The 21,323-nt window shown below is 42.3% G+C and overlaps 1 protein-coding gene across 2 annotated transcripts in view; it reads right to left on the reverse strand.

Moving 5' to 3' along the window:
- Nucleotides 1-9,029: 9,029 nt before the first annotated feature.
- COL27A1 (collagen type XXVII alpha 1 chain) overlaps nucleotides 9,030-21,323 on the reverse strand; it is a 477,424-nt gene continuing 465,130 nt past the window's right edge. For both annotated transcript variants that reach the window (XM_077283906.1, XM_077283905.1), the window contains exon 61: nucleotides 9,030-11,522. In XM_077283906.1, the coding sequence (XP_077140021.1) occupies nucleotides 11,376-11,522 (147 nt within the window). In that variant the 3' untranslated portion in view covers nucleotides 9,030-11,375. The remainder of the gene's footprint in view (nucleotides 11,523-21,323) is intronic.

The raw sequence follows: 21,323 nt of genomic DNA on the forward strand, positions 1-21,323 counted from the left end.
GATAAAACGCAGGCTACGCTACCCGGCTACTGTTAGTTGTGCGGCAGGTTTAGTTCATGGTCAGTTTAGTTTCCATCCTTCCAAGAGCTAGTTCTTAGGTTTGCTGGGCTATGTTCTCTTGCCATTGAGAACCATAACAAGAATCCAACCAGAGGAGCAGCACTTTTAGACCTAATACTATCTAATAGACCTGACAGAATAACAAATCTGCAGGTGGTCGGGCATCTAGGAAATAGCGACCACAATATTGTACAGTTTCAACTGTCTTTCACTAGGGGGACTTGTCAGGGAGTCACAAAAACACTGAACTTTAGGAAGGCAAGGTTTGACCAGCTTAGAGATGCCCTTAATCTGGTAGACTGGGACAATATCCTCAGAAATAAGAATACAGATAAAAAATGGAAAATGTTTAAGAACATCCTAAATAGGCACTGTAAGCGGTTTATACCTTGTGGGAATAAAAGGACTAGAAATAGGAAAAACCCAATGTGGCTAAACAAAGAAGTAAGACAGGCAATTAACAGTAAAAAGAAAGCATTTGCACTACTAAAGCAGGATGGCACCATTGAAGCTCTAAAAAACTATAGGGAGAAAAATACTTTATCTAAAAAAATAACTAAAGCTGCCAAAAAGGAAACAGAGAAGCACATTGCTAAGGAGAGTAAAACTAATCCCAAACTGTTCTTCAACTATATCAATAGTAAAAGAATAAAAACTGAAAATGTAGGCCCCTTAAAAAATAGTGAGGAAAGAATGGTTGTAGATGACGAGGAAAAAGCTAACATATTAAACACCTTCTTCTCCACGGTATTCACGGTGGAAAATGAAATGCTAGGTGAAATCCCAAGAAACAATGAAAACCCTATATTAAGGGTCACCAATCTAACCCAAGAAGAGGTGCGAAACCGGCTAAATAAGATTAAAATAGATAAATCTCCGGGTCCGGATGGCATACACCCACGAGTACTAAGAGAACTAAGTAATGTAATAGATAAACCATTATTTCTTATTTTTAGGGACTCTATAGCGACGGGGTCTGTTCCGCAGGACTGGCGCATAGCAAATGTGTTGCCAATATTCAAAAAGGGCTCTAAAAGTGAACCTGGAAATTATAGGCCAGTAAGTCTAACCTCTACTGTTGGTAAAATATTTGAAGGGTTTCTGAAGGATGTTATTCTGGATTATCTCAATGAGAATAACTGTTTAACTCCATATCAGCATGGGTTTATGAGAAATCGCTCCTGTCAAACCAATCTAATCAGTTTTTATGAAGAGGTAAGCTATAGGCTGGACCACGGTGAGTCATTGGACGTGGTATATCTCGATTTTTCCAAAGCATTTGATACCGTGCCGCACAAGAGGTTGGTACACAAAATGAGAATGCTTGGTCTGGGGGAAAATGTGTGTAAATGGGTTAGTAACTGGCTTAGTGATAGAAAGCAGAGGGTGGTTATAAATGGTATAGTCTCTAACTGGGTCGCTGTGACCAGTGGGGTACCGCAGGGGTCGGTATTGGGACCTGTTCTCTTCAACATATTCATTAATGATCTGGTAGAAGGTTTACACAGTAAAATATTGATATTTGCAGATGATACAAAACTATGTAAAGCAGTTAATACAAGAGAAGATAGTATTCTGCTACAGATGGATCTGGATAAGTTGGAAACTTGGGCTGAAAGGTGGCAGATGAGGTTTAACAATGATAAATGTAAGGTTATACACATGGGAAGAAAGAATAAATATCACCATTACACACTGAATGGGAAACCACTGGGTAAATCTGACATGGAGAAGGACTTGGGGATCCTAGTTAATGATAAACTTACCTGGAGCAGCCAGTGCCAGGCAGCAGCTGCCAAGGCAAACAGGATCATGGGGTGCATTAAAAGAGGTCTGGATACACATGATGAGAGCATTATACTGCCTCTGTACAAATCCCTAGTTAGACCGCACATGGAGTACTGTGTCCAGTTTTGGGCACCGGTGCTCAAGAAGGATATAATGGAATTAGAGAGAGTACAAAGGAGGGCAACAAAATTAATAAAGGGGATGGGAGAACTACAATACCCAGATAGATTAGCGAAATTAGGATTATTTAGTCTAGAAAAAAGACGACTGCAGGGCGATCTAATAACCATGTATAAGTATATAAGGGGACAATACAAATATCTCGCTGAGGATCTGTTTATACCAAGGAAGGTGACGGGCACAAGGGGGCATTCCTTGCGTCTGGAGGAGAGAAGGTTTTTCCACCAAAATAGAAGAGGATTCTTTACTGTTAGGGCACTGAGAATCTGGAATTGCTTGCCTGAGGAGGTGGTGATGGCGAACTCAGTTGAGGGGTTCAAGAGAGGCCTGGATGTCTTCCTGGAGCAGAACAATATTGTATCATACAATTATTAGGTTCTGTAGAAGGACGTAGATCTGGGGATTTATTATGATGGAATATAGGCTGAACTGGATGGACAAATGTCTTTTTTCGGCCTTACTAACTATGTAACTATGTAACTATGTAGTGAAAATATAAAAATATTTTTTTTTCCAACAAAAAAGATTTTTAGCCCCCAAGTTTTTATTTTCACAAGGGTAACAGGAGAAATTGGACCCCAAAAGTTGTTGTCCAATTTATCCCGAGTACGCTGATGCCCCATATGTGGGGGTAAACCACTGTTTGGGCGCACGGCAGAGCTCAGAAGGGAGGGAGTACCATTTGACTTTTTTAGCGCAAAATTGGCTGTCGTGTTTGGAGACCCCCTGATGTACCTAAACAGTGGAAACCCCCCAATTCTAACTCCAACCCTAACCCCAACACACCCCTAACCCTAATCTCAACCCGATCCATAATCCTAATCACAACCCTAACGATAATCACAACCCTAACCCCAAAACAGCCCTAATCTCAACCCTAACCATAACCCTAATCAAAACCCTAAATCCAACACACCCCTAACCCTAATCCCAACCCTAACCCTAATCCCAACCCTAATCCCAAACGTAACACTAATCCCAACCCTAATCCAAACCCTAACCCTAATCCCAACTCTAACCCTAACTTTAGCCCCAACCCTAACTTTAGCCCCAACCCTAACCATAACTTTAGCCCCCGTCGTCACAAAAAAAGTTCAATGTAACCTTTTTTTTGTACGTCGCGTCCGCCATTTCCGCGCATGCGTGGCCGTAACTCTGCCCCCTCCTCCCCAGGACATAGACTGGGCAGCGGATGCGTTGAAAAACTGCATCCGCTGCCCACGTTGTGCACAATTTTCACAACGTGGCCGACGCATTGCGACCGCCCCGTACCGACGCAAGTGTGAAAGAAGCCTAAGGCTACTTTCACACTAGCGTCGTACTCGGCCCATCGCAGTTTGTCGGGCCAACGTACCGACGCTAGCGTTGTAAGCGCCGCACAACGGGTGCAGCGGATGCTGTTTTTTCAACGCATCCGCTGCCCCATTGTGAGGTGCGGGGAGGCGGAGTTCCGGCCACGCATGCGCGGTCGGAAATGGCGGACACGTCGCACAAAAAAGTTACATGTAGTTTTTTTTGTGTCGACGGTCCGCCAAAGCACGACGCATCCGTCGCACGACGGATGCGACATGTGGCAATACGTCGCTAATGCAAGCCAATGGAGAAAAAACGCATCCTGCAAGCACTTTTGCAGGATGCGTTTTTTCTCCAACGACGCATTGCGACGGAAGCCAAAAAACGCTAGTGTGAAAGTAGCCTAACCCTAACCCTAGCCCTAACCCTAAATTTAGCCCCAACCCTAACTCTAACCCTAACCCTAACTCTAACCCTAACTCTAACCCTAACTCTAGCCCCAACTTGTCTTCTCCTGCCGGCCGGCAGATGGCAGCAGATGGCGGGCGCACTGCGCATGCGCCCGCCATGATGAAAAAGCCGGCTGGCAGGAGAAGACAGAAGAGGACCCAGGGACCCCGGGTGAGTATGATAGGGTCCCCGAATCCCCCTATTTCTCTGTCCTCTGATGTGCGATCACATCAGAGGACAGAGAAATAACTGATCGCTTTTTTTTTTCTACCCCCGGCAGCCGAGACCCCAAAGATCTTCCGGGTGCCGGGCGGCGGGCGTACTGCGCGTGCGCCTGCCATTTTTTCCCGGAAAAAAGATGGCGGCGCCCATGGGGAGACACGAGGAGCACCGTGGGAGGTAGGTGAGTATTGGGGGGCTATTGGGGGCCATCGGGGACCACATTTCTCTGTCCTCCGATGTGCGATCACATCGGAGGACAGAGAAATTAAACGGCAAATCGCGTTTTTTTTTTTTTTTGTTGCGACCGCCGGTAAATGGTTAATTACCGGCGATCGCAACTCGGGGGTCGGTAAAAACCCCCCGAATCATGTTCTCTGGGGTCTCGGCTACCCTCGGCAACCGAGACCCCAGAGAAAATCCGACTCTGGGGGGCGCTATTCACTTTTTCCACAGCGCCGTTAATTAACGGCGCTGTGGATTAAGTACCCTTAGCGGCCACCGTTAAAAGGCGTATCGGCGGTCGTTAAGGGGTTAAATAAAAGATCCCTTAGCTGCCGTCTGTCTGTCGCTAAAACATCAATACTATTATCAACAACCACATTCTTATCTGGATTGTCCCCAAAAATTGTAGATATCTGTGAAAGCCAGTTAGTGTCCCGACTTTTGTAATCCATGGTAGAGGGGGTTGCTCCTAAAAGACAAAATATACTTTACCAAAAGCCTCTGCGCCTTTCTGTGACGTGGCCGCGGGTCATGTGCCGAGGACGCCGACGCTGCGGTCGCATGGGATGCGCCATTAGTAGTGTCATGATTGGCTTAAGACATGTGGGACAGTATATAAGATTGGCAGTGTATCCCCTATGTACCACTCCCTGAAGAAGCTACGTGTGAAACGCGCGTTGGAGTGCGGGGTTCAGGCACAGGAACGGTATCATGAGCATTGGTAAGATCCTTTACATGCGCTTTGCACCTTTAATTGACTATATCTCTTAGGGGATGTGGGATAGGTATCATATAGGGATTTTTACCCCTCATTGAATATTGGCATTAAGGGCCACTAGCACTGTGCACTTTATATTTCACATCATCTAGAGAAGTGGATAATAAATCCATGAGATTTGAATGCACTATTGGTATGTACCTCTACTGGCTGGTTCTTACCATGGCTCATGTTTACATGGATATGTGAATTGGAGGCAAAGGCGTTATCAAGTACTATATATTATATTGAATGCTATAGCAAATTGCCTCTGCACCAATTTTTGTAAATTATACTTTGTGCCTCCTCCGGATTTCTGTGTTTTGTTTTGTTGAGTGTCCTTATATTATCATAATAAAATATTTGGTTTTATAAACTGTGTGTTATTAGTGATATTTTCAGGTGTTTTTTTTTAGGTTATATACATAGACATTTGTGGCCTGCTGGAGGTCATGTTGCTGGGCTCTGGCAGTGTTCCTCCTTGCACAAAGGCTGAGGTAGCTGTCCTGCTGCTGGGTTGTTACCCTCCTACGGCCCCCTCCACGTCTCTTGGTGTACTGGCCTTTCTCCTGGTAGCGCCTCCAGCCTCTGGACACTACGCTGACAGACACAGCAAACCTTCTTGCCACAGCTCGCATTGATGTGCCATCCTGGGTGAGCTACACTACCTGAGACACTTGTGTGGGTTGTAGAGTCCGTCTCATACTACCACGAGTGTGAAAGCACAACCAACATTCAAAAGTGACCAAAACATCAGCCAGAAAGCATTGGTACTGAGATGTGGTCTGTGGTCCCCACCTGCAGAACTACTCCTTTATTGAGTGTGTCTTGATAATTGTCAATAATTTCCATCTGTTGTCTATTCCATTTCTATTCTATACATACACAAGCATACCTATCCTATGTGTAGACATTTATTTTGTCTATTCTAACCTGTCAGTGTGATTTTTACTGTACACCGCACTGAATTACCGGCTTTTCTATAGGACACCGCTGCGTATTTCTCGCAAGTCAGACGTGTGGTCCGTGTGTAATCCGTATTTTTCTCGCCCCCCCATAGACTTGCATTGGCGGATTTTTGGAGGAATACGCTGACAATCGCAGCATGCTGCAATTTTCTCAGCCCGTAAAATACGGTCGATAAATATACGGCTGATGGAAGCTGCCCCATAGAGAAACATTGGTCCGTGTGCAATGCATTGTTTTTGCGCCTCTCACTCGTCCGTATTTCTCTCTAGTGTGACCCCGGCCTTACTCTAAAAAACAAATAGCTAAATAGCAGACTAGATGAAACTTGCACTGTAGTCTACGGCAAGTGAATTGTGAGTGACAGAACATTAAACACATTTAAAAACATTTGCGACAGTTACGGTATAATGCAGTGTGACAACCCATAGAAAATCATTAGCATCATGTTTACAATGCGGCATCTAACCTGTTAGGTGGGGTTCAGACAGCGGTACTAAAAGTCAGGCAAGCCATGTCTCCTAATTGTGGATGTGACCGGCTCAGTGTTCTCGTCCACATAAGTGCAGGAGCTGCCTGCTATTTAAATGCATTAGTATAGTCCATAAATCTGTCAAAAATAGTATCTCACCAATTTTTTTTCACCAAACGTATGGAAGATCAGCTCTAATATACTGGCTACAGAGGATGAGTGTGCTCTCCATGGAGCATGTGTCAATGCAATAGCCTAGTCTGAACAAGCCTAAAATCAAACATTTTGTTACTGCAGTCTATGGGCAAGTTAGATGCTGTTATATCGGAATTTAATATTTCATTTTTCTCTTGTTTCACAGTCAGATCTTTCTATTGGTAAAAAAAAAGTTATAAAATACACATGTGATGCAAAAGATGTATCATAGATCGGAAAAGCCTCTCCTACATATCTTTTTTTTTACCTAAAAAGTTGGATACGCTGTACACACTTATCCCCTTGAGAAAGCAACATGCAAAACGCGCGTCGGGGCGTTTGTGGTATCGTGGACGGGCACTCTACTTTCATATATGGGTATGTTTTGAATTTTTCCACATAGACTTCCTGTGTGGTTTATACCTGCCTTGCACTCTTTAGCACCTTATAATTTGATAAACTAAGCACTTGCTTAGTGGCTGCTATATTCCAGGATAGGTCTATGTGACACTTCTTTTAGCACTAACCCATAGCCTGTTACTATTTCCACTTTACCACTTTTCCTCATATATAATTGTTTGTTTATGTCAATTTTAAAATGAATCTTTGTACTGTATCAATTGTTTTCAATAAAATTATTACGGTACTTTTTAATATACTCTGTTGTGAGTGGTGTGTTAGGATATGGGGTAACCAACTTTTTAGGTTATATATTGTTCACACACCTACTGTCTAGGTATCACCTGGGAATCATTATTATGGTGAAGGTCCCTGACTGTGATTAATATGTCTTTGGACATGTTTGTAGTATCTTTTTTTTTTTAGGAAGATCTGATTGAGAGTGACAAAGAAAAAAATAAATTCATACATGCAGGTTTTGTGGATTCTCTTTGCAAGTTTTTTTGTTTGGGGCAGGAAAAAACAAGCATACAATTCATGTTCTTATCTGTAATAGGTGTAATCTTAGTTCTTCCTGACTGTATGCCATGATCAGCATTCCTATAAAACCTGAGCAGCAAAACTTTCACCCAATAAAGAAAGCGGTCTTGGTATTACATCTGTCTTACTTTAATACTCCTCACTTCACCATGTGGTTTTTAATTACATCTAATCACACTTGGTTCCGGCCAACCCATATGTAGGCTTTACTGAGAGAGGTGTCAGCATTCACCCAAGCATATAGACATTAGCCTTCGGTAAGCGTTCACATTTGGACAGGGAGGTTAGGGACCCATCAGATTAATGAGACCACATTGACGATGGTTGATGGGCTCACACTATTTGGCCAAATTCTGTGCTAAGCGTCGCTCAAATATTTTTCCTAATGTTCAAAAGCCATTTTGCTGTTCCTATTTCATGTATTTCAATTTAGACATGCTTTGGCACGATAGAGTGCAACCTTTTTTTGTATATTACTTTAATACTGGGGAATATATGGCAACCCGCAAGAGGTAGTAATGGCAGACACTATAACGGCTTATAAAGGACTGGATGATTTCCTTGATACACATAATATCGCGGGTTATAGTTAAATTAGTGACGAAATGTACAATTGGTTGAGTAAGGTTGAACTTGATGGATCTAGGTCTTTGTTTCAACCTATGTAGCTTTGTATCTAACTATGGTAAAATGACTGTAAAAACAAAGTTGCTTTGCCTCTATCTATGCCCTTTTCATCCATCTGAGGGATAGGTGGGAAGGTGCATTGAACTGCTCCGCCATGCACAAGACCACCTGTGCTTAGTTTGAACAGTCATTTTCTGCCAACAAGAAAACATGTAAATGTATACATAGTGTAAGTGCGGTAATATACTCACTGATCACCATTTTCTCTGGTTGCCATTCTGTTTTATGATTCAAGTGACGACTATTCACATTTGGCGACTCATACTGGGGCCTAAGTTGCTTTTACAGTGTAAGCCTATGAAGTGCAAGAATGATGCTCCATAGGCTTACACTGTAAAAGAGACGTCCCGTTCACACATAGACCCCAGCGTGATCTGGCAACTCGGAATAGAAGTCATGTGACCCATAAGAAGACTGTGGTGCTGCAGGAAACCGGCGATCAGTGAGTATATTACCACACTGACACAACATATATATATTTACACTGGTTTAGGCATTAAAGAGTTTGGTGGGAGAGCTTTTTTTTAACTAGGCCAAATTCAATTGTCCTTGAAACATGAACCAACGAGGGTCTCCTGACCAGAATGCAACATCCTTACTGGCAGTTGTTAAGGCTGATGAGTTCAGGTCGCAGGACCAGCAGCCAGTAGGTGTTTCACGCTGTCTAAAAATTTGGCTGTAGGAAAAAAAAAAAGGCCATACCATTTACAAATTTATGACACCAGTCTGTACAGAAAATAAGAAAAAAAGAGTGTAAAAGAAATTCCGCATAATGAAAAAAACCCCACAACACATTAGATCCTTCTGCATGGCCTCATTCTGAAATGTTTATTTTTGTTGTATTTTTTCTTTTTCTTACAACAATGTGAATGTGAATAAATTTTCAACACCCTGAAACAGGTTCATGACGATGGGGCAGAAAGAAAATTAAGGGCAAGAAACTGAGGAGGAGGAGGGAGTGATGCAGGGTTTCTAACAGGAGACCAAATATACTATATACCTGAAAGGAAACTGAACAGGAGGACTAAAGAGCCCCACAATCACATGTTGAGGTATTTGGAAGAATATCACTTTTCATGGAATTTGTAGATGGAAGAAGAAAATAATAAAAACATAAAATAAAAAAATCCAAAATATAAAGACATTCACAAAAAAATAGACGATTCTAAACATAGAACATGGTATTCCCAGTACAGTACAGCTAGATTACAATATAATATAGAACACAACAGATACATAATCAGCTCCAAATTTACACATAGAAACTAACATTTCTACACAATGTACTCCAAAGCCAGTTGGGTCTCAAAGCAACAAGTATCTCTTTAAACAAAGCAAAGAGAAAGGTGGAAGGTGGGGAGGAGGGTATAGGGCCATTAGACTTTGAGGAGAAGGGGTAAAGGAAGTTTTTAAATTAAAAATGAGTTTCTCTACGTCTGATGTGTAATACCAAACGTAGAGCAAAATGCACAGGCAACAGCACTACTAAACATTTGGCCATTTCATTTGTTAAAAAAAATCATACAGCTTTAAAAAGCAAGTGGAAGAAAAAGAAATCTACAAAGATATCTGGGAATAAAAAATTACTTTGGTACAAATTTCACCAGGACGCAAGCCTATAAAAATATTCCCTTAACATATATAAACATGATTTAAATTAATTTTTTTTCTTAAATTTATCATTTATTTAAATTTTTTTTTTTTACCCCTTCATCCCTGAGTTACGTTATTTTAAGCATCACTCCAGGGTTTAGGTTACCAACATATAATATTTTAAGGAATGAGTGAAATGTGTACACATGACCTTCAGGACCGAGGAAAAGGCGGAGGAGTCATGATAGTAAGGAATTTAATGAACTGGAAGGTTGCGGGGCAGAGATAAAGGAAGCAAAAAGAATAGATTTTATCTGTCTTATTATTATGAAGTCTGTTTTCTCCCCTTAGCCCATTCTATGAACCCTTGGTTTCCATATTTACAGCCAATACAAACGCTATAGGATGTGGCATTTATAACACCACTGTATGGAGGGGACTACAAAAAGCTTTATAAATCCATGTACAGCTCCCCCTAGTGGAGGCTGTTCACAACCACATTTCTTTACATTACCCAGTCAGAAAAATCAAGCTCTCCTCTTTCAATATTTCTAGAAACTAATGTGTAGTTTGGAGATGAAAAAATCTAAAACATGGATTCTGCTTGGTTCTAAAGGTAATGCTTTTATCTGGTAGGCAATTTCCACAGAATGGAGCCTGGTCTAGTGTTCAGTGCTTTCTATTATATGATGGTAAGTAAACCATTTGCAGCGTCAGTCTTTGTAGAGCGACTGCTTCCTGTAATAAGAGATTCCCAGAGATAAGACACTTCATACCAGAGCTGTCCACATAATGTCTCTCAGGAGTGAAGGGGGGACTGTACAGCAGGAAGACACTATTGCTTCCTTCCATTACAAAATAAAATACTAAAGCCAGGTGTCATCCCACAGACGTGCGGAAAGGCATCAGCACCTTCAGAAATTTTTAAATAGCTTCAAATAAAAATAATTATGAAAAAAAGCTTCAAAGCACCAGAGATTTTCACAGTGGGGGTCACACCGGTCGCCTCTCGCGTTGTTGAACAAGTCACGTCTCTCTTCATTAGTTATAAAAGCTTCGGTTTTCCTTGATCCATTGCAGGAATGAACGTGGGAGTTATATATTTTCTCTCATTAAATAACATTTATATTATTTTTTTTTTCCATTTTTTACACATTATTTTATATTGCACTTCACAATGCTTTCTGCCTGTATTACCCATAATGCTCTTTTGTTACCAGCTCCGTGGCAGAAAGGGAGGATAACGGTGAATCTTTTTTTTGGTTTGTTGTCTCACAGGCGGGTGACTGGTAGACAGCAGATCTTTCATATGTCCCTTTCCAGCGAGTGTCAGCTTTGGGGACGATGATTCGGTTTCCTGTCCCCTCAAATGCCATTGTACAGCGGGGTGGAGAGGCATGCTGGAATCCTCTCCATTTTTAGTTCTGTTCTTGCACAATGGATTGGGAGGGGGCTCTTTAGCTCTATGTTTCTAAGTCATTTGGCACCTTTTATCCGCTCAGCACAAGAGGGATGTTCAGGGTCCAATGGATGTAGCACCAATGTAACCTTTCACAAGAAGCAGACACTCCCGACTTCCAAGTGAAGGTTCTTTCCAGGTGTGGATGGAGGGAGATTTAACACATCGATGATTGGTAAATGAGTGGGGTCTTGAGTCCGAAAAGTAAAGATGGTTTGATGCCAACGTCCATCTTGCAACTGCAAAAGAAAATACATTACTGAATTGATATAGTTCCAAGCATTGTAATTCACAGACAGACAGAGGCAGGTTTGCCAATGCTGTCTTACATTGGGTACATCTAGCCTAATTCTAAACTATGGCAATTTACAACAGTAGTTCATGCTGAATGAAGAATTTGGTGTATCGTTAGATCCATTTGTCTAATTTTATACCGTCTCTTGGTTGGTTTACTTAAGTCATTTTGGTGCAAAAAAATAAATATATTGGCCTAATCTTAAATCCACTTTGCCATACCACTTGTTGAACAAGGAGCAAAAAGTAACCAAAACACTTAAATATGGAGCATGATGTGGCCTAGAATTCAATCTAAAATATGAATAGTAAATCATCCTTGTTGTTGAAGCAAGGGAAGGCAGAAATGATGTGAATACCTGTCTCTTCCTCAGGCTGGGGGACCTGCTGAGACCTTTCATTTGACTTGAGCCCCCCATGTACATTGGACCATCAGCCGACCCTGCCGATAGTGATGTTCAGCCAACAATATAATGTGTATAGGAGCCACGGACAATTGATTGTCGGTGGAGTTAAGGATCTGGCATGTCTGATATTGGACCACTTATCCTTTAGCTCTCACAAAGATCAGTCACCGCCAGAGGATTCTGACGGAGGTTTCTCATAGAGAACACATGAGCACTCCTGTGTATGGGAGAGATGGCTGCCGGCCTAATGATCAGCCAAGTGCTTTAATGTGGGTGGAGGGCTTTACAGTGCAAAATGTTTTCAATGTACAGCTGTCCATATATAATATATACACACAAGTTGGTCAAAACTGCAGATCTGAGAAATTTGGTTTACCGTTATTTACAAATTTAACGCAATGGCAGAATGTTGTCTGACAAACAATGTCAGGTTGGAAAATTTCAGCTGTAGTCGTCCAAAACTAGATGTTTATGCCAAGATCTGCAGAATTTGTGTTTCAAATGTCAGATGGTAAAAAAACTTGTGCATATATCTGGCTTATCATACAAGTGATGCTGTAATAACAGCTTGTACCTGTTCACACTTGCTTTTATTCTGTTTGGAGGTGTTGGTTAGTTTTTCTGAATCTTATAGTTTACTATTGGAGTTTTGTGACTGCCTCTATTTTTGACTGGGCACTCCTCCCATCAGCCTAAGCCTGTTTTTAATTAATGCTAATCCTACCTGCGCTCCTGGGAGAGATTATTATTATTATAATACATTTTTATAACGCCATTTATTCCATGGCGCTTTACATGTGAAAAGGGGGCAAATATAGACAAATACATTAAACATGAGCAAAAAACAAGGCACTAACAGGTACAGAAGGAGGAAGGACCCTGCCCGCGAGGGCTCACAGTATGCAGGGGATGGATGAGTATACACTAGGAGAGGGTAGAGCTGGTTGTGCGGCGGTTCAGTAGGTTGAGGATCACTACATGTTGTAGGCTTGTCGGAAGAGGTGAGTCTTCAGGTTCATTTTGACGGATTCTATGGTGAGAGTCTGATGTGTTGTGGTAGAGAGTTCCAGAGTATGGGGGAGGCACGAGAGAAGTCTTGGATGCGGTTGGGGGAGGAAGAGATGAGGGGAGTAGAGAAGGAGATCTTGAGAAGATCAGAGGTTGCCTGTAGGTAAGTACCGGGAGACCATGTCACAGATGTATGGAGGAGATAGGGTGTGGATGGCTTTGTATGTCATAGTAAGGGTTTTGAACTGGAGTCTCTGGGCGATATGAAGCCAGTGAAGGGCATGGCATAGGGGAGAGGCTGAGAATAGCGGGGAGACAGGTAGATTAGTCGGACAGCAGAGTGTAGGATGGATTGGAGTGGTGCCAGAGTGCTAGAGGGGAGGCCAGAGAGTAGATGTTGAAGTAGTCAAGGAATGCGCGGATCCAGGAAATATTTTTGAGTTTGAGACGGCAGGAGGAGGCAAGGGTTTGGATATGTGGCTTGAAAGAGAGGGCAGAGTTGAGGATCACCCTGAGGCACCGGGCTTGTGGGACTGCAGAAGCAGCCATTGACATTGATGGATATGTCTGGTGGTGGGGTAGAGTGAGATGTGGAAAGATGATGAATTCTGTTTTGTCCATGTTCAGTTTTAGGAAGCGAGCAGAAAAGAAGGCCGAGATAGCAGACAGACAGTGCGGGATTTTGGTAACTAAGGAGGTGAGGTCAGGTCCGGATAGGTAGATCTGCGTGTCATCAGCGTAGAGAAGATATTGCATACTGTGGGATTCTATGAGCCGAAGGTGTAGATGGAGAAGAGTAGGGGTCCTAGAACAGAGCCTTGAGGAACACCGACAGACACGGGGCGAAGTGAGGAGGTGGTGTGGGGTAGGGAGACACTGAATGTTCGGTCTGTTAGATATGACAAGATCCAGGATAGGGCAATGTCTGTGATGCCAAGAGATGAGAGGATCTGTAGCAGAAGGGAGTGGTCCACAGTGTCAAAGGCAGAGGACAGGTCCAGAAGGAGGACAGAGTAGTGTCGCTTGCTCTTGGCAGTTTGGTCATTGGTGACTTTAGTTAGGGCAGTTTCAGTTGAGTGATGGGGTCGGAAGCCTGATTGTAACCGGTCAAAGAGGGAGCAGGACGAGAGGTGGGAGGACAGATATGTTTGATAGTTAGGTTTAGGGTCCCATCAAAGAAAGGTCAACTTGCCATGTTTGATGGACACACATGAATTGGCCAATGTATGCACCGAGTACCTTAATTTCATAAGTATATTCTATATTCAATGTTTGCATACATCTTAGTGCTGCTGTATTCTTTTGTAATCTTACACCCAGACTGTATATACAGCTTACGTTACACACACATCTTTCAAAACTTTTTTCCGCTCAATAACACACAAAAATTCTAGGTATTATTTTTTATGAAATCATTTCATGGCAACCAGAAAACAAAGCAATAGATAAATGATTTTATATGGTAACTTTTAGTAATGTTTCAGTGTTATTGATGTATAACTAGGTGCACTTAAGGTTACTTAGTAAGTTTACAATCATTGTCTGCGGCGAGGATTACAACCCTAGCAGATTTCATAGATTTACTTTACTTTGTTCCATTGAATTCCAATATCAGTGCATTCAATTGATTAGACGTCTATAAAAGAAAGTGAAAAGCAAATAATCCTAGTAGAGACTGGTCTGAACTGGAGCAAACATCTAACAGTCTAGAAGAGGGAGAGCTCTGCTGCGTAATGACATTTACACAACTGACAGCCTTGTGTTGAGCCGCAATGAAAAACTAGAACAGCCCTTGTCTACATTATATTAGCTACATTACCATTTAGGGATGTTGATTTTCCCACTGAACGTTTTGTACGCTTGTCTTAATGAAGGTCGCGCTGGAGTATGAGGCACCTACAATTGCTTCTCATTAAATTAGAATTATCATGAAAAAGTAAATTTCAGTTCTTCAATATAAAATGTGAAATGCATATATTATATAGTCATTACAAACAGAGTGATCTATTTCAAGTATTTATTACTGTTAATGTTGATGATTATGGCTTACAGCCATCGAAAACCCAAAAGTCATTATCTCAGTAAATTAGAATACTTTATAACACCAGCTTGAAAAATGATTTTAAAATCCAAAATGTTGGCCTACTGAAATGTATCCTTTTGCATCAATTACTGCATGCATGGGCGTCGCATTGAGGCGATCAGCCTGTGGCACTGCTGAGGTGTTATGGAAGCCCAGGTTGCTTTGATAGCAGCCTTCATCTCATCTGCATTGTTGGGTCTGGTGTCTCTCATCTTCCTCTTGACAATACCCCATAGATTCTCTATGGGGTTAACGTCAGGCGAATTTGCTGGCCAATCAAGCACAGTGATACTGTTGTTTGTAAACCAGGTATTGGTACTTTTGGCAGTGTGGACAGGTGCCTAGTCCTGCTGGAGAATGATATTTCCATCTCCAAAAAGCTTGTCTGCAGAGGGAAGCATGAAGTGCTCTAAAATTTCCTTGTAGATGGCTGCGCTGACTTTGGTCTTGAGAAAACACAGTGGACCTACACCAGCAGATGACATGGCTCCTCAAACCATCACGGATTGTGGAAACTTCACACTTGACCTCAAGCAGCTTGGATTGTGGCCTCTCCACTCTTCCTCGAGACTCTGGGACCTTGATTTCCAAATTAAATGCAAAATTTACTTTCATCTGAAAACAACACAGTGGACCATTGAGCAACAGTCCAGTTCTTTTTCTTCTTGGCCCAGGTAAGACGCTTCTAGCGTTGTCTATTGGCCATGAGTGGCTTGACACAAGGAATGTGACACATGTAGTCCATTGTCCTGGATATGTCTGTGTGTGGAGGCTCTTGAAGTAATGACTCTAGCAGCAGTCCACTCCTTGTGAATCTCCCCCAAATTTTTGAATGGTCTTTTCTTAACAATCATTTCAAGGCTGCGGTTATTCCGGTTGCTTGTGCACCTTTTCCTACCACACCTTTTCCTTCCACTTAACTTTCCATTAATATGCTTGGATACAGCACTCTGTGAGCAGCCAGGTTCTTTAGCAATGACATTTTGTGGCTTACCCTCCTTGTGAAGTGTGTCAATGGCTGCCTTCTGGACATCTGTCAAGTCAGCAGTCTTCCCCATGACTGTGGAGCCTACTGAAACAGACTAAGGGACCTTTTTAAACGCTTAGGAAGCCTTTGCAGGTGTTTTTTGTTAATTATTCTAATTTACTGAGATAATGACCTTTGGATTTTCATTAGTTGTAAGCCATAATCATCAACATTAACAGAAATAAACACTTGAAATAAATCACTCTGTTTGTAATTACTCTATATAATATATGAATTTCACTTTTCGTATTGAAGAACTGAAATAAATGAACTTTTTGATGATATTCTAATTTAGTAAGAAGCACTTGTAATTCATTAGGAGGTGTGTACCTCTTAATGAAATAGGTGCATCTTACAACTGCTGTTGGCCTCTGCCAAAAATATTACTCCAGCCAGGGGCAGGCGTACATTTCTGTATGAAATAGAGGAATGGCCAGCTCACAGTTTGCGATTCAATGTGATGGGAGCATGTAGGTGATCCTGACCAAACGCAGAATATATTATATCTACTATATAAGGGTTACTTCTGTCTGTCTGTCCTTCTGTCTGTCTGTCTGTCACGGATATTCATTGGTCGCAGCCTCTGTCTGTCATGAAAATCCAAGTCGCTGATTGGTCGTGGCAAAACGACTCAGTGCCCGGCGCCGGCATACACCCCTCCGGTCACCGCTCACACAGGGTTAATGCCGGCGGTAACGGAAAGCGTTATGCCGCAGGTAACGCACTCCGTTACCGCCGCTATTAACCCTGTGTGACCAAGTTTTTACTATTGACGCAGCCTATGCAGCGTCAATAGTAAAAACATCTAATGTTAAAAATAATAAAAAAAATAAAAAATCATTACATACTCACCTTCCACCACCTTTCCTGCTCCTTGCGATGCTCCGGGCGGTCCATGCAAGCGGCACGTTCCGGTGGCAAGGATGGTCTGGGAGAAGGACCTGCCGTGACGTCACGGTCATGTGACCGCGACACGGTCATGTGACCGCGACGTCATCACAGGTCCTGCGCGAAAAGGACCTGCCATGATGTCACGGTCACGTGACCGCGACGTCATCACATCCTGGGACCGGAAGCAGCCGCCTGCACCCCACACAGGCGACAGAACTACAACGCACCTGCGGAAGGTGAGTATATGTTTATTTTTTATTTTTTTAACCTGTGACATACGTGGCTGGGCAATATACTACGTAGCTGGGCAATATACTACGTGACTGCCCAATATACTACGTGGCTGGGCAATATACTACGTGGCTCTGTGCTGTATACTACGTCACTGGGCAATATACTACGTCACCGGGCAATATACTACATCGCTGGGCAATATACTACGTGGCTGGGCAATATAGTACGTGGCTGGGCAATATACTACGTGGCTGGGCAATATACTACGTGGCTAGGCAATATACTACGTGGCTGGGCAATATACTACGTGGCTGGGCAATATACTACGTGGCTGGGCAATATACTACGTGGCTGGGCAATATACTACGTGGCTGGGCAATATACTACGTCACTGGGCAATATACTACGTCACTGGGCAATATACTACGTCACTGGGCAATATACTACGTGGCTGGGCAATATACTACATGGACATGCATATTCTAGAACACCCGATGCGTTCGAATCGGGCCACCATCTAGTATATATATATAATATTATATGTAGAAAAAAAAAAAAGTGGGTGAATTCCAGCTCTAGTTTAAACTATGATCCTTTATTGAAAAAAAATTAAAATACAGAATTAAAATCTTGGGGAAGATGGACCAGAGAGTAGCAAACATGCTAGCGACGTGTTTCAGATGTGCTCTGGAGTCCTTTTGATCCTGCAGTGCAGATTAGCTTTAACATTATTACTGTAACTGGAGCTGTAATTCACATACTTTTTTTTGTACATTTCTGTAGTGGATTAAGCTATGATGAATTTGCCGAGTGAGTTTCGCCATGCCCTGTCCTTCCCAGCTTTACCAACTTAGGTCCCAGCCAACTCTACCAATGTAAACATGCCAAAAGCATTCAAAGTCTTTACGTCAGAATTCGGTTTTAAATACTTTCATGAATCGGGTCTTAAATGTTCACTTTTTAGAAAGAGTTTCCTAATCACAGAAAGTTGGGTGGCTCCAGATGCTGCTGTTTATCCCCTTTTGATGCTTTGATGCTGTTGTCAATCACTCAGAGGCAGCCAAGTGGTTTGCTACTATATTGCAGTACACAGTACAAATGGCCGCAATTGTAAAGTCCCCGAGTTGGTAATCTTACAGTAGAACATGTGACAAAAAATGCATATGATATTACATGTGTTTTTACTTCAAATGCAGTTTTTGACTAGCATCTGTTCCCATTCGTAGCTCTAGGGATAATCCAACAACTGCAACCATAGAGAAACAGCATGGAAACACATCATTGTGACACTCCCATCAGGCCATTATCACTGTATATCCTTCGTTAGCATATATCAGTTGTTTGCTGGAGGCATCAGAGAAGGAGAATCAATCATGATCTTACTGCTCAGGTTATGGGTACTAGATTCTGAGATGGGATGTTGATCCAGAGAAACTAGTGTCTAACTGCTAAAAAGTGGGGGAAATAAGTATTTGATCCCTTGATGATTTTGTAAGTTTGCCCACTGACAAAGGCATGAAAAGTCTATAATTTTAAGGGTAGGTTAATTTTAACATTGAGAGATAGACTATCAAAAATAAAATCCAGAAAATCACGTTGTATAAATTATATACATTTACTTGCATTTTACAATGAGAAATAAGTATTTGATCCCTCTGGCAAACAAGGCTTAATACTTGGTGGCCAAACCCTTGTTGGTAAGCACAGCAGTCAGATGAGGAGTCAGCAGTTGATGATGAAGTTTGTGCAAGTCAGAAGGAATTTTTGTCCACTCCTCTTTGCAGATCATCTTTTTTTTTTTTTTTTAACTCAAATAGATTTTTATTAAGAATAATATCACAGTATTCATAGTACAATAATACTTTCATTTTAGATTTTAACAGTAACAAACCCCAACATCACAAACTTAGCCCCCCCACCCCATTTAGACAGCTCACACTCTTTCATTAACATATCCTCCGAAGATGTATATTAGCCATTATCACCAACCGTAACCGCGTAGACCAGGGGTGTCAAACTGCATTCCTCGAGGGCCTCAAACCATGAGTGTTTTCAAGATTTCCTTAGCATTCCACAAGGTGCTGGAATCATTCTGTGCAGGTGATTAAATTATCACCTGTGCAATACAAGGAAATCCTGAAAACATGACCTGTTTGCGACCCTCGAGGAATGCAGTTTGACACCTCTGGCGTAGACAATACTTCCTCCAGATAAAGGCCCCCAAAACCTTTCCCCTCTTATCCACCTTCTAGTCCATTTCCAGCCAAGGAGTCCACAATTTGTCAAACACCCCTATTTTCCCCCTTTTCTTGTAAACACCCTTTTCCAGAGCAAGACCATGAATCACATATTTAAAGGGAACCTGTCACCTGAATTTGGCGGGACCAGTTTTCAGTCATATGGGCGGGGTTTTCGGGTGTTTGATTCACCCTTTCCTTACCCGCTGGCTGCAATATTGGATTGAAGTTCATGCTGTGTCCTCCGTAGTACATGCCTGCACAAGGCAATCTTGCCTTGCGCAGGCGTGTACTACGGAGGACAGAGAATGAACTTCAATCCAATATTGCAGCCAGCGGGTAAGGAAAGGGTGAATCAAACACCCGAAAACCCCGCCCATATGACTGAAAACTGGTCCCGCCAAATTCAGGTGACAGGTTCTCTTTAAGGTATTCTCCTCTAGAAGGCGGTTCTTCTTTTATCCAATTTCTTGCTATTATCTTTCGAGCCATATATATTAATCTAGCGATTGCTATCTTCAGGGTGTTATCCACTTTAATCTCCTCTACGTAACCCAGCAAACAAACCACCGGTTCCCTTGGTACCACACATCTATAAGCTCCTTCCACACGACTCAAAACCACAAACCAAAAACAGCCAATCTTGGACAGGTCCACATCATGTGAAATATTCCAGCATTTTCATTCTTGCACCTCGGGCATTCAGAGTTAGCTTGCAATCCTGCCTTATACAAAACATCCGGAGACATACACTCTATGTAGAATATAAAGCTGAGACAGCCTATACGGTTCACTCAGTGACAATTTTGGTATCCATTCCAGCACAGATTCCCACGTTTCATCCTCCCAAGTGGCCAAGCTCTCTTTCCCATTTAGCCCTCGCATTGATCGGAAATCCCAATAAATAAGTATGTAATAGATCTCTATATAAGGAGGAGATAACCCCCCTCGTAGTCCCTTCTCCACACACATATTCCAGCATTAAGTCTCCTTGAATTTTAAGACAGTCCCCCCTGTTCTGAGCTCCAAACGCGTGCCTCATCTGCGAATATTGATATCCCCTGGAAGCCTTAAGATCATACTCCAATTGCAACTGGGAAAAGGAGTTCAGCTCCCGCTGCTCTATTTTCTGATAAACATATCGTATTCCCTTGGCCTGCCACTCTGATAGAACTCCCAATGCCATAAACTCCAGTAAATTATTATTATACCATAACGGAGAAAACCTGGTCAGACATGTAACCCCATGCATTTGTTTGAGTCTACCCCACAGCTTATGTATCAGAAATATAGTTGGATAAATTTTCCCAAGCACACCCAGGGATCCATCTTCTAAGCACTGTATCACTGGACATCTTTTTGTCACCCCCTCCATCAGATGCTGTACCGCACTGGAAGACGCCTCATGCGCCCAGCCCTTTAAGTGTTAGCACTGGGCAGCAAGAAAATATATTTCAGGGTTGGGCAAAGCCAAACCTCCATCTTCCTCGGGTTGCTATAGCGTCTCCAATCTGATACGAGGATGCTGTTTCCCCCATACTCAACTCCTAAATAAAGAATTAATCTGACGAAATTTCCCACGCGGTATCCAAATAGGCGCGTTGTGGAGAACATATAATATCTTAGGCATCAGAATCATTTTAGTGAGTGACTCGGCCCACCACTGACAAATGCAGTTTAATCCAAGCACCCACCTTCGCATTAAGAACACCCAAAAGAGGAGTCAGATTCTTATGCAGATAGTCTGTAACCGGCATAGAGATCCATATCCCCAAATATTTAAATTGATCTACCACCTTAAGTCGTCCTCCATCTACGGCATCACTCACCTCATCCCCTACGTCGTCAACTTTAAACAA

The sequence above is a fragment of the Ranitomeya variabilis genome, chromosome 2, assembly GCF_051348905.1.
Source record: "Ranitomeya variabilis isolate aRanVar5 chromosome 2, aRanVar5.hap1, whole genome shotgun sequence".
In the NCBI taxonomy this organism is placed as follows: domain Eukaryota; kingdom Metazoa; phylum Chordata; class Amphibia; order Anura; family Dendrobatidae; genus Ranitomeya; species Ranitomeya variabilis.